The sequence below is a fragment of the Leuciscus leuciscus genome (genome assembly GCF_965113295.1).
Source record: "Leuciscus leuciscus genome assembly, chromosome: 16".
Lineage (NCBI taxonomy): Eukaryota > Metazoa > Chordata > Actinopteri > Cypriniformes > Leuciscidae > Leuciscus > Leuciscus leuciscus.
In genome coordinates, this window is record NC_138740.1 from 24,603,121 (window position 1) to 24,618,122 (window position 15,002).

A 15,002-nucleotide genomic window follows, 5' to 3' on the forward strand; every position below is an offset into this window, starting at 1 on the left:
TTATCAGGACATTTTAATGTCCTGTGAAGTGAAATAATCCTTTAATGGGTCCAATGCGTTTTAGCTGCTCTTATTTGTTTTAGATTTAGAGAAAGTATGGTTTCCAAAAAGGATCTCTCCTAATAAAAAATGTCAACCCAACCAGGTGTGTCAATCAAATTTAGACATTCATTAAAAAATAATTAAACCTTGTTGAAGACTTTTTGCTCAATTATGGTGCACATCCATTAATCCATTAAGAGAGCCAAAAATAAAACTTGAGTTACAGTTGCCATTTAGATGACATCTGTGACTAAATATTAATTAAAAGAAAAAAATTCTTCATCCAGAACTCCTAGCGGGTCGATTTACCTTGATTTTTATTTATTTTTATCTTTTGCTAATCTGGAACATATATTTTTATTAATGTTAGTCTCTTGACCAAAAATCTAAAATATCAATCAAAAAATTAAGTAAAAAAGTAATACTGTGAACTATTATTACAATTTAAAATAACTGTTTTCTATTTGAATATATTTAAAATTATTTTTATATTTAACCAATGAGGTTCATTTATTTTTACATTTAAAATATTTTAAAATAACTTATAGATGAATAGAATTTGAATTTATTTTAAAATATAATTTATTCCTGTGATTGCAAAGCTGAATTTTCAGCATCATTACTCCAGTCTTCAGTGTCACATGATCCTTCAGAAATCATTCTAATGTTGATTTTCTGCTCAAGAAACATTTCAAGAAACATCAAGAAACTCAAGAAATGTTGTTCTCTGATGAATACAAAGAAAAGAAAAAAATAGCATTTATTAAGTCTTTACTTTTGTAACACTATAAATGTCTTTAGAATCACTTTTGATTAATTGAATGTGTACTTTATCTTATTATTTTATTTACTTTTATTCATAAGTATTACATCTTGACTTATGTTGTATACAGTCCACATATATATTCTATATTGACACTGCAACTTCAAGGGCTTTACAAACCGTAAAGCCCTTGAAGTTGCAGACATCAAAATTTGAAACTGCAATTTGCATTTTCAGTAATCAGACCACAACTAAAAGCAAAAAAAAAATATATATATTTCTGCCACTGGTTGGCGAATGTTACATCTACTTATATTCACAGGCCTTGTGACCTATGTGTCCCTTCCGCTTTCAAGTTGTTCCTACGTCTCCATTTGAATGACTAGCGCTGTTGCTCAGTGATAAAAAAGAAACCATCATCATGGAGAAGCAGAATGTGGGACAGAAACTCTAAAACTAGCACTTGATCTGCATTATCTCACAACTACAGCAAGTTTCAGTGAACCTGAGCTCACTGCAGATCTTCCCAGGATGAAACTTTGCACTCTCTGCACATCCATACATTATCATGCATTTAAGCAGAGCACTCTACAAAAAAACTCTTCAGCATGGACAGCATGAGTGTCACATCCCGTTTGTCTTGCATGAACAGGGCTCCACAGGGTTCTGTCCTCAGCATGTTGTTCATTTAACCACGATACAGCACAATAACAGCTGTTTGGTGGAGCGAAACAGCTGAAAGAATGTGTTTTGGGTTCAAGTATGCTAGGGGAGTATAGAGTGATTGACTTGTGAGTTTCACTCGAGCGAATCTTGGCTGAGGGTCGGCAGGGTAAGACTGAGGAATTCTCAGCCTGACTGTCACACAAGCCACAAACTCACTAAGTTCATAATCACTTTCTCATCTCTCCAACCAGCTTTGCTTCCTTCTTAAAATGGGACTTTTGAGATTTGACCTCTCAGCTTATAACAGAAGTCAATGCAAACTTTGGAGGGATAGTTCACACAAAAAGGAAAATTCTGTCATTAGGTACTCACCCTCATGTTCCAATGCTAGTTTTATTTTTCATGGAAAACAATAAGACAGATAAATAATTTCACACAGGTAATTTTCATACAATAGCAGACACATCAGTCCAGTTCCAATAAGGAAATGCACCATAAAATTCCATAAAAGTGGTCCATCCGACTGCTACAATATATTTCAAATCTTCTGAGGCAATAAGGAATTAGCTAAGAAAGATACAGACATGACACTTAAGTCATTATATACAATATTTTCCTTCTAAGCTGTTACCTTGAGAATCGCTGTGACTGGATCACTGAGTTTTACTTGAACCAAATCAATCCAACTTGTGAATGGGTTTTGAAAAACATGACGTTGGGTAAATGACAGAATTTTGGGCGAATGATCTGTTCTTTTTGCCAACAAAAGCACTATATTGCCTGAATAATATGAGACTGGTATACGTATCTAAAAATACACATCATTTCATGATCACATGGTTTGGTACAAGGTTCTACAATGCAATAAGCCAATCAATTTGAATAGAGTGGAAATCTTTTTCCTCAGTGATACATTTGTTTTGTAAATGAATCCTGATTTATTAGAAGTAAATGTGTTTGCTTATGATGCCCAAGAGAATGAGATTAACCTTGAATGTCAGAGTGAAATCTGATCAAATTATTCTTATCGAATCAACTGTCAAATATTAAAACCTTCTTAACTTTTACTCATAGAATGCCTTTTAACGTTATGCAGCAGGATTGTTATTTGTCAGTTGTACACAATGTTGCATACCAGGGTGGGTTATGTGTTAAAACATGAACATTGCTAAGGTCTCCAAATGCATAAAGTTCTGGGAAATTCTCAAGACATACATTGACTTATTAAGTTATATTGCTGACGAGATGGTCAAACTTTAGAAGTTCTGTTTAAAATTAACCCTAAATAAATTTAGCAGTAGCAGTTTGCACTAAACATTATTAAAGCGTTAGTTCACCCAAAAATTTAAATTCTGTCAAATTCCCTTATGTCGTTCCAAACCAGTAAGACAAATAAAGGTATTTTTGATGAAATCCGAGAGCTTTCTGACGAGAATACATTTTTTTTGCGTAAAAACCCCCAAAAGTAATTAGTAATTAATGACAAAATTAACTAACCCTTTAATGTCCCAAAAGAAGCAATGAGCCCTTTAGGTCAACATGCGTGTCTTGAAACCTTTTTTCATGCCGTTCTCATGAGCTGTTCTATAATAAGACTGAGATTGATAAGATCAGTAATCCAGTTCAGATGAGTTTCCCCTTTTATGAGCTACATTATACTCCTAATGTCCAATAATTCTCCCCATATGCCAAAACAGATTCCTACAACACAGCAGCCAGGCTTTGAAAACTTTTGTAAAAAAAAAAAGAAGAAAAAAAGCGGCTTCTCTGTCTCAAGGCTTTCTTCTTTGACTGATCTCTGTCCTCTTCTTGTTTCTATCCTTAGCTATAAGCTATAGAAAAATCTTTCAACATTCCCAGATAAGAAGAGAAAAGAAAGATGAGGGTGGAGAAGAGAAGATAAAAGACAAGTGGAGAAAAATGTACATGTATTTAGGCGGCTCACTGGAATTTTCTATTCTGATTGGTCAGCTGATATTTCTGCTCTTCTAATTCCGCAAAACTTGTAAGGAATTTTGCGGGCAAAGAAGGTCCATTGTTAATAGTGTAGCGATACATTAAGCACCCCATATACAGAGGTACACACTCGCCATAGACACAATCCAAAGCGGAGGCGTTATAGCATTGCCAGCGGCACTGAGTGGAGTTTTGCCACTATAGTGGGCATGCACCTTAGCGTTGCTCAGCTAATTTCAAGGGCGAAATCCAGTCATTCCAATTGGAATTCGCACAACTGGGAGTTTTGCGTGAGGGCGAAAAAGTTCCCACGCAGATACAGCTGATGTTCAAGTTGGTCACACGAATTTGGTTTGAAAGTGACTTCTGTGTGAGCAGAGCATCATACCTACACTATTAACAATGGTCCTTTTCTTGCTCACTTGCTAATGTGACTGTACCTAAATTCAAATCTTACTATTCTCAGCAGAACTAATATTTAATGTCCTCCGTTCCTCTTTTGCATCCTAATTACCCCAGCAGGGTTTATTCTGTGATAATGACCGGCTAACTGTACATTAACTGAGCAACATTGTCCTCTATTATTTGTAGATATTGATTGGGAATTGTATATTGGCAAATTAAATCCAATAAGTAACTGCACAAACCAATTAGTGCCAGAGAAGAGGAATATCCGTTAACATCTCTCAACCTTCTGCTTTTAAAGTAATTAAGTCTAAATGTAGTAATTAGTCTGTAACTGTGCCTGACATATAAATCAGACATTTAACATTATCCCTGATTCTTTCTTCTGCACTTCCTCACCGGTGTAAGTTATTTCATGATTTTTAGTTTTTAATAATCTTTTTGGCATACAATAATAATGATTTGTATCAAAGTGTGACTTGAAACTGAGCACACAAGTTTACTTTGACAGCAAACCGCATTGTTCTAACTGTGAACTTTGCTAAAGATAAAACAGGCAGTACGGGTGGTCAAAAAAAAAAAAAGAAAGGTCCAGGGAATGTATACTGATATATCTAACCAAACAAACCTTCCTTTTGATTTCCAAATCAAACATAACCACATCGCAGTATGATCATTTAAAAAACCTCCCAAACATCTGTAACAAATCAAATCATAAGAGGATACGGATTTCTTGTTAGAATCTATAAGGCCTTGAGTAATCCGTGCACATTCTGCATGGGAAAGAAATGATTCAAAACTAAATATTTTCAATACTGTCAATGAAAATTACAAAAGAGGCCATACTGAAATTCTGCCCAGCCAAATCTGTTGCACTTTTATATTTAAATAATCATCCCTGACAAATTGGATCTATATGTTCACATGGACACCAGCGTTACAAACCCTCTGGACTGCCATTGACCTTAAAACAAGAAAAACATAAATGTCAAAACAATTTTTTCACACGGATACCAGGAGGACAAACCTCTGGGCCCCTGTACAAACTACAATTGTACTTAACAGCACTTTCAAATCTAAAATAAACAACATATTAATGCTCAAAATTAAGAAATGAGACAAAAAATGTGAAATGTCATGGGGAAAAAAGTGACAGGCCCAGAAATAGAGAGCGTTAAAAAAAAATCAATGTGACTCCCTGTCCACATTTTTTAAAACCATGGGGCAAACTATTTAAAATAGATATGCATGCAAGACCCTATCCATTAGTCTGATGACCAGCTCATAGCCTGACCTGACATTAACCTGAAGCACAAGGATTTGGTGCAGCTGAGAGTGAAAGTGGTGCAGTTTTGACCAAACATGGAAACATCATTTTTAGCAGTGGATTATAGTGGATTTCTCAAATGCTCAGTCCGAACATTTTTTTAATCTTCACAAGAGAAACGGTAAAAATAAAATGTGTTCAGGTTGCTGCCTGTAGTTACCAGTGATTATCTAATTATTTTTTACAAACTCATCTCATTTAACAGTTTTCAGAGCAACAATTAAATTAATAAGTGGTCTTTAAGGCTGGATATCTTTAAAGGGATAGTTCACCCAAAACATTTTATTCTGTCATCATTTACTCACCCTCTTGTTGTTCCTGTGTGACTTTCTTGCATGGAAAACAAAAAGGAGATGTTTAGTAGGATGTTCAAACTATTTTCCATAGAATAAAAGTTAATGGTGATCAAGGGTTTTCAAGATAAGTTTTTCATCTAATATTTAAATTTTTTACATTTTAATTACCAAAAATGACTTTTAAAAGTTTTTGTTAAAAATAGCAACACTGATATGGAATAAAGAAAATTTGAAAACTTTGGAAAGACATTAGGGTGAGGAAAAGATTATATTTTGGACTGTCTAACAATTTAGACAGATGCTCAATGGTGAAAGTCAATCCAAGATTACAGCAATATTCCAGCACATTTTATAATTTGTTATATATAGTCAATTAGTTTAAAACTGCAAGCTAATTAGTAATAATAACAAATAAATGCCCTCTTTTAAACATGGCACGGAGGTTTGCCCACCATTATTTATATAGGTTGCTAAAACTGCCACGTCTGGGATCAATCTGAAATAAAAACTGCTCCGGCAAGCAGGAAAGGCTTGTAAAGTACATTGTAAAATCAATCAGACCCATTAACCCATTGCTCCTGTTAACCCACTCCAAGTGTCTGAGATCTTAATGGCAGAAATTAACAGTTATTCAATATTTAAGGCCTTTTCTGCAGTGCCAAATTCATCACAAGGCAGAGTTAGCTTCAAAATGGCTGCAGTCCCAGGGTGGATGCGTTTTAAAAAAATGTGTTGAGACAGGTCTGTCCATCTCTGAATAAAAGCGGTGTCAGGGTGCAGGGCCACATCAAATTAAATTTCTCTCTATTGAGCCATTAACCAGACCAAAATCTAATGGGAATTTTTATAGGAATAGCAATAACAACAATGTCCTTAATCTAAGATAGGACCATAAAACATGTGACCATCTTCATCTCAGCTTCTATTAAAAGAAATATCAGCAAGAGAACGCTCATTCCTGAATCACACTCCTTATTAAATTGAAGAGTTGCAATAAAACATTCTCTCATATGGTTTGCTTTTATTTCTTGGCTTTGAGTTTCACAGCTGTGTGGAGGGTTTGATTTGACCTTGGCTGAATCTGAACGCTGAGTTCAGAGTGTGAAGTTTACCTTCAAACTTATTGTTAACGTACATATCTTTCTGAAAAAGTTTTGGACACAGTCCTGCATTATTATTTCTTGGAAACCCACAAGCTTTTGTGGCACCTGGTTCTGACTGAGCCAAAGGTCCAAAGTTCCTCTCACAAACGTGAAGTTTTTTCAGTCACACCGAGCGAAACGTGAGTCCGGCTGCTACTGAGCGGATTCAGAAAGCTCAACTCAAAGCCCTCCGCATGAGCAGAGAGCGGACTTAAACCGCATGGCTATATAGCGCTAAGCCGCCCAAATGTTCTTCGTTTGGGAGAACGTCACATTCCAGGCATACCTCCGAAACGCTTGAGAAAAAAATGTGTAGGCTAGAATAATGGTAAATATGAAAGGCTGTGATTGACAGATAAGGTTTGCTGGATGGTGGCCATTAGAGAAGTCTCTATGGAAACAGAAGCAGAGAGATATGCGTTTTCTGACACCTTTTCTGCATCGCCAATCATCAGTCTGATAATGAACAAAGTGGGAAAAATGCAGCATGAAAATACTTCATGCGGGCATCAAGGCTGTGGCTTTCAGACAAAAACCTCACTTCACGCTCCATATTTGCTCATGTTGCACAAGGACAGATTCTGTAGCAGCCCCTCACAAAAGAGACAAAGTGTAACTCTAAATCCTTATAGTTATAGCTCACGAAACACTGGAACAAGCAGGGATGTTAAAGCAATTAAACGAGCCCAATGTTTACTATTAATTTGGATAAAATAATATCATCAGGGGACTAAATTTCAGTGGGGATAAATCTGAGAACCAATGATGATTTTTCCTTCAGAAACATCCTCTTAGACCTTTTTTGACATACACAGGAATTAACTATTTTAGGTGATCAAGCATTTGAAAAAATAAAATAAAATTTTCAACATATTTAAATCCAACATAGTTTAACAAAATGTACTAGCTAAATATACCAGCCCATATTCAAATCAAACCTCCTCTTTAGTGGTGTTTTTTTTATTATCTTAAAACATATTTAGAGCAAACTTGTTATGTGACAGAAACATGGCAGATATATAAACATGTTGCTGAATTTATTTTGCTAATGACATTTATTAAATTAACATCAAATTAGCTATGAATTATTAAATTAACTTTTTACCCCCAAAATGGCAGATGTGGGGTGAAGTGTCAGATGCCTCGGGGTAAGCTGTGACAGCAACTCAGCAAAATATAGTTCTGTCACCAAATGCAGGAAATACAATTAAAATATTATTACTATTTCTAAATATATTACAAAATGTAAACCGTTAAGTGAATTTAAATATTGTGAATATTAAACTGTTAATGTACAGCAAAATAGGACTTAAAAGACTTTTTTTTTTAAACACCACATGACTGGGTGTCACAGATACAGAAGGAGACAACACAGGTAAGTGGCGGAATACAGATGTTTATTTGCAGGAATTTGCAGCCAGATAGTTTGTTGTTAACTTAGCTCGATGAGTAATAGTACTCTTGATGTCTTTCCAGACAACTGAACGTGTAGCGGACATGGAGGAGTAGAGTCATTGCAGACAGAAGACGGATACTGGAGACTGGAACAAGGTGAGTAGATTAGGTGAGTTGAGTAGATCAGATCAGGTACAGTAGAGTAGATCAGGTACAGTAGATCAGGTGAGCTTCTGTGTAGACGATACCAGACATCACTGGTGAGGAGATTGACAGCTGATATACAGTGCTGATGTAGGTGCAGATGATTGAGGAGTGTGTGCAGGTGGTGAGCATGAAGGATACTGGGAAGTGTAGTGCTGAGGGTGACTGAGCTGTTGACTGTGACAGTACTTCCCCCTCCCGGGAAAGCGCAACCTCGCTCAAAATGGATTCCATCCAGCATGGTAGGATTGTGCATCCTGGAGTGGTGTCAGGTGATAGGGATACCTCCAGGATGGCACCAGCAACCCAGGTAGGTGCTGGCAGCTTAGGAAGTCATGGTGGATCGTCCTTCGTGACCTCGCCAAGGAAGTCTGGCTCGGCCACTATGCCCGTGGACATATAGCAAAAAATAAATAAAAAAATCTTGGGAGGAGCTATAGGTTCATGGGCTGGCGAGGATTCTGGAGCAGGCTTTGGGCTGAGCTCGGGGACTGAAACAAGCACTGGGCTGAGCTTGGGGACTGGAACGGGCTCAGGAATTTCCCTCACGGGAACAGACTGGTGAACTTCTCTCATGGGAACAGACTCTATGGCTGGCACACTGGCTGAAGACTCGGGTGTGGTGGCCATCTTGGCTGAAGACTTGGGCGCAGCGGCCATCTTGGCTGAAGCATCGGGGCGTGGCGGCCATCTTGGCTGAAGTGGACAAGGGTGACTGTGGCTGAGTGGTGGTTGTGTCTTCATCAACCTCACCAATTGTAAGGGAAGAACCACACACCCACAGCGGTCTTAAGGGTGTCATCGTTCCAGGTTACCTGATGAGAAAGCTTGAGGAACTCCTCTACATAATCCTTGATCCGGTGGCCATCTTGGAAATGGGAGATCAGCCAATCAGCGGGGTTAATAGGATTGAAGAGAATGCTCATTGTTCTCAGTATAAAGTGGTCTGGTCTTCTGTCACAGATACAGGAGACAACACAGGTAAGTAGCGTAATGCAGATGTTTCCAGTTGCAGATGCAACAGGAAGCATGAGTAGGAGAGTGACAATGGTGAGTATAACTGCAGTCAGATAGTTTGTAGTTAACTTAGCTGGATGAGTAATGGTACTCTTGATGTCTTTACAGATGACTGAACGGGTAGCAGATGATGGGGAGGAGAGTCGTTGTAGACTGAAGACAGATGACAGATACTGGCGACTGGAACAATGTGATGGCGAACACAGGTGAGTGTCTATAGGTGTGTTCGACATCTACTGCGGCTGGATGTAACCGATCGGCAGGAGTTGCCGCTTGCAGGCTGGGAGGAGCTGAAAATGGAGACGTGAAGTCAGACACTTTCTGCTTCCCGTAGTGACGCTGAAGTGAAATAAAATGCAATATTTGTCAAATACACAGATGTTTCAGAGACATTGTCATTCAATACTTTATGTAGACCTATTGCTTAATACAGCGTCTGTTTGTAGTGGGGGTCTAAATTTTATCAGTTATTTTTTATTTTGATAAACATGACACAATATAACATAGCGACTACATGAAAAGAGGTTTTACTATTATAAAAAACAGATTTGCGAGCATTAGTGGACCTAAAGGTTTTAGAATAAACACGAAACACATGATCGTTTTCATGCTGTGAATCCGGCCAATCGCGGAACAGCTGTGTCGTCATCAGAGCTTGTGCAGCCGCTCTGGAGAAGCTGCACAGAATGAATCAGACGGCTGCTCTCGAACCGCTCTCACGGTACTTTGATGGCATACGTCACAGTCACGTGGCGTCGGCACTGTCTCAAGTCAAACAAAATGTCTAACCAGCATGCACTGCTTCTAGTCAGCTGCCAATCGTTCTGCGCAGCGCTGCATGATGTTGAACAAGCCTTATGCGTAGATGAGACCAGACATCAATGGTGAGGAGGTTGACTGCTGATATAGGGAGTGCTGATGAGTGTGACGGCTCGCAGGTGCAGATGATTGAGGAGTGTGTGCAGGTGGTGAGCATGAAGGATACTGGGAAGTGTAGTACTGAGTTGGTGACTGTGATACTGGGCAGGGGCTTTGCACCACACTAAAATAATAATAAAAAAGAGACTACTCATGCAAACTAAACATCACTATTTGTCTAGAGCCACTTAAAAGTAATAAAATGGTGAATAATTCCTCAAAACATCATTGTAACAAAGCAAATCATAAGGATCCACCCATTATATTGGTGCATAAAACGAAGTAGGCTATTTTGCTAGGACGAGACGGCAAACCACTGAGCGTAGACATTCAGAGTACTGGCCTTCCAAAATCAAAAAGGTCAAAACATCAATGAAGTAATTCATTTGCCTGGTGTGAAAAACACACACAAATAATAGAAACGCACAAATAAAAGACGGGAAAATAAATAGTGGTGTATTTAAAATGCCTGTGTTGTTTTACGCAGATCATAAAATTTCAGAACGATGAATATTCCACGGTCACAACCATGTGCTTTTGTTTTGATCAAGAGCCGCAATGATGTCATCTATACTTACGCAAAACGAGTCTGTGGGTAATTGCCTTTGTAATGGCAGAGCCCGCTTAAAACAGTCTGAAACCTTGAGGAGAAAAACAACTGGAAACGTGGAAAGACTTGTTGCTGAATATTCTACCAGCTCTTGTGGCTAAACGCAGCTTTTCACTTTCAAAGTTACTGAGCGTGTTCTAGCCGATTATGTCATTTTTAAGTGTCTTGTAAAAAGCTGTATGGAATTAGCATGTTTCTAAATGGGTTTTATAAAAATAATTTTCATGATAATGCACACAGCCTAAGATTATTATCATTCCTAACATTTTTATCATCTTCAGCATTTTGCAGGCCAAGGACTTGATAAACATATTGTAAAGAATTGAGGATTGCATTTTATGATTTACGTTATGATACTTGCATTACAAAATCATTAAAGTTATCATTATTGATGAGAAAGATTGGCACATAACATTTTAATTTTACTACATTTTGTGGGAGGGACGATGAAACATTATAGCTGAACTCTGGCTCAACTTAGGACTTAATATTATATTATGTTTATCGCACATGATCTTTTAGCAAAATGATGAGAACTTTTGAAAAATGTTATATTATTAAAATATAATTGATAAGCATTGGACGCCCCATCAAAGACCCCTGCTAAAGATTTCATGTTAACATCAAAAACAAAAATATATATAATTATTAAAAAACAAAAAGTGATCAAAAGTGACAGTAAAGACATTACACTGTTAAAAAAACATTCTATTTCAAATAAATGCTGTTCTCTTTTCCTTTCTCTTCATCAAAGTATCCTGAAATAAATGGTCACTGTTTCCACAAAAATACTAAGCAGCACGACTGTTGTCAACATTGATAATAATAATAAATGTTTTTTTGAGCAGCAAATCAGCATATTAGAATGATTTCTGAAGGATCATGTGACACTAAAGACTGGAGTAATGATGCTGAAAATTCAGCTTTGCCATCTCAGGAAAAATATATTATAAATAATATATTGAAATATAAAATTGTTCATTTAAAGTGTAATAATATTTCACAATATTACTGTTTTACTGTATTTGGCGAGTCTGAAACTTTTAAAATTGTAAATTTTACAGAACCCCAATTTTTAAATGGTGGATACTGTATGTGCATATATACACACTTTTACTTTTCATGGCCTTTAGCAAACAACTAAGGGTATGTTTACACGACAACGATGTACTAAAAATGGAAATGTTTTTCCTTTGCGTTTTCCATTGTCAAAACGATCCCGTTCACACGGATCTGCGAAAACTATTAGAAACGCTGTATTCTGCTGTCAGGCCAGTAGTTGGCGATGTCACTTTGTAAAGAAACACTACGCTCCTATAGACTGAACACGTAATACGCATGTGTATGATGTCATCGTTTTCACTAATTCATGCACTTTGAAAAACGTTTTCAAAAGTTTGCGTTTTTAGGCCTCCAAAACGTCGTTGTGAAAACGAACGGTCAAAATGCATAAAAAGTTTTCGGTTTTTAGTTAAAAACGCTGTCGTGTAAACAATTAAACTAAATTAAAAAGGAAAAGGGTCTTAATGATGCATGGGTGTCTACCCAGAAATCTCACTTTACCAACATTCTTACATTTATCTCTTTTCTCCCCAGAACTCATTTCTGAAAGCTCAGAGTGTTCAAGAGGGACTAACTGTACCTGAGAGAAATGGAGGTTCCGTTGACAGACTCTGAGTTTTGTCTGCTCGGACTAAAGTCCCGCTGCACATCCCCACAGCACAGGATCCTCAGGAAGGCTCTCCGAAAAGCCCGGTTCAGAAAAGCATACAGGAACGGATTCAAGGCCGAGTTGATGTAACCCAACCAGAGCCAAGCGGTCCACATCTGCCAGGGCACGCTGTAATTAATGAAGGGATCCACCACGTTGGTAATGAAGAAGGGCGCCCAGCACAGACAGAAGCAGCCCATAATGACAGCCAGCGTCTTGGCCGCCTTGGTTTCATTCTTAATGCGACTGGAGCCTGGCTGATCGTGGTTAGGGTAAGTTGAAGAAGGGGCCGAGCCGGCCCGATGCAGAGATCCGATTCGCCGAGCATGACCCATAGCAGTGATGTAGATTCGCTGATAGGCGAGAACCATCAGGACCAGAGGCACATAGAAGGCCACGGCTGAACACACCAGGGCATAGGGTCGGTTCACCATGAACACACAAGTTGAATTGCGGGAAGAGTTGAATTTTCTTTGTTCGATCTGGAAAATTTTAATGAAAAAACAATTAAGTATGCATCGATATTAAAACTCTGGCTGATACCAATAACTGATCATTATTTTCATGGTCAATAACATAAAATAACAATTCTATAATATTTTGTCTGAATACATTTTTAAAAAAACACTAAAGATTAAAATCAATCATTTTAAATGCTACATATGAATTTAAGCATCACAACATTATAATGTACTGTATAAAAAATGGATACAGTGTAATTTGTTCCTGTGATGGCAAAGCTGAATTTTCAGAAACCATTGCTCCAGTCTTCAGTGTCACATGATCCTTCATAAGCAGTGTTGGGTATAATTCATTACTAAGTAATTAATTACTCTAATTTATTACTTTTCCAATAAAAAAGTAAAGTAATAGATTACTCTTAATTTTTCAGTAATTTAGTTACTTCTTATGTTATTGCATTAAATACTGTATAGAACAGTTCTTTATAAAACAGTAGTGGATTTGACATCTAAATTGAATATCTAATTTTAAAATGTATGTTTTTGATGTAACCTTCTTCCTTTAAATACTTTAGTCAGTTCAAGAATACATTATGCAATTTTAAAAACTGACTGAGGTTGATCTGGTGTAATTAGTGATACAATGCAATACTTTTTAGAGAGAGTGATTACAGAAGTCTAATCATAGTTAAAATGCTGTAAAGTGAGAATGCTTTCAAAAATAAAATCATAAATTGAATTTATTTATGATTTAACTTCTATTAACTAATTCAAATCAATATATGGTGTAACGACCCCTTGCGTTTAAAATGGCTTTTGTCCAGGTACACTTGCGCATAGTTTTTCAGGTAGCTTTGCATGAAGGTTTCTAAGACTTTTGCACAGTACTGCATGTTTTTTTTTTATCAATGTAAAAGTCTTCACCTTCACGTTTACTTTAATGCATCCTATCTAAATAAAATAATTAATTTCTTCAAAAGAAAATTTACTGACCTAAAAAACTTTTGAACAGTAGTGTAATCTGTTGAATTATTATTAATTAATTGTGGTAATATATATTTTTAATTATTACTATAATTACCAAAAATATATCCTGTTTACAAAAACGCAACATTTCTTAAAATGGTCACGCCTAAGAAGTGACATCATTTAGACCCTTTTCTACAGAATACCTCAAGTAAATTAATTATCTCATTCCATTTTTTTTAATTGTTACACACTTTTTGTAACATTTTTATTTTGGAAAGTAACATTTCTTTTTTTTTTAAATGGTTTTATAATCCAACCTAGAGAGATCTAGCGGAGAGTAATTACTTAAAGCTTATAATGCATCAGCATAACAAGAAGAATGAACCAATCTACTCCTCACTTACAACGCTCTCGATTCCAATAGTATTCCAGCTTTGCATGATGGGAAGGAAAGAGATGAAAAAGGGGATGACCCAGCATCCAACCAGCATCAGTGAGACTCTTATAGGTGTCATCTTGTTATTGTAGACCAGAGGCCGACAGCAAATCGCATAAAACCTGCCCAAGACAGAAATTGCAAATATCTGAAGAATGATTCACTTGATTCTGTCAGTACGCTGTCTTACGTAAACACTGCGTCCCTACATACTGTACTTCAATATACCCTGATGATACTGCCGATCTTTCCTTGAAAAGTTAATGCAGTGAATTATAACTAGAAAATATGCACTTACTGGAGACCGCAGAGGCAAAGACATCATGAGTCATATGCGGATGGAGAAAGAACTTGGTGACACAGTGAGATAGATCAACAGAATTTTTTGCTCGAGGGAAAGAGAGAAATAGATAGAGAGAGGCTTTGAGAGACTAAGAATGAATCATGTTACTGCCATATGGACAAGGTGCGCTGCATAAATCACAGCTGCTCTCTTTCGGGTTAAGAGTGCTACAGACTTCCCAATGGGTGAACACGAGAAAATTTGCATACGTAACACAGCAAATTACACATAATTATCTGACACGCTGACAAGCCCCTTGGAGTTAGCGTGAAGACATAAATTATGTGTTTCTTTTTTTGTGCATACGATTTTGAATGTACAGTTTACTCAAAGACACATAA

At 37.0% G+C, this 15,002-nt stretch overlaps 1 protein-coding gene across 6 annotated transcripts in view; it reads right to left on the reverse strand.

Annotated features, from left to right (window-relative positions):
- LOC309478342 (5-hydroxytryptamine receptor 4) overlaps nt 1-15,002 on the reverse strand; it is a 33,645-nt gene that overhangs the window by 2,802 nt on the left and 15,841 nt on the right. For 5 of the 6 annotated variants that reach the window (XM_082141963.1, XM_082141962.1, XM_082141966.1 and 2 more), the window contains 3 exons: nt 14,287-14,440; nt 12,384-12,934; nt 8,292-9,552 (listed from right to left, as the gene is read on the reverse strand). In XM_082141963.1, the coding sequence (XP_081998089.1) occupies nt 9,447-9,552; nt 12,384-12,934; nt 14,287-14,440 (811 nt within the window). In that variant the 3' untranslated portion in view covers nt 8,292-9,446. Of the gene's footprint in view, nt 1-8,291; nt 9,553-12,383; nt 12,935-14,286; nt 14,441-15,002 lie in introns of those variants that run through there. The other variant, XM_082141967.1, reaches the window with a different exon arrangement.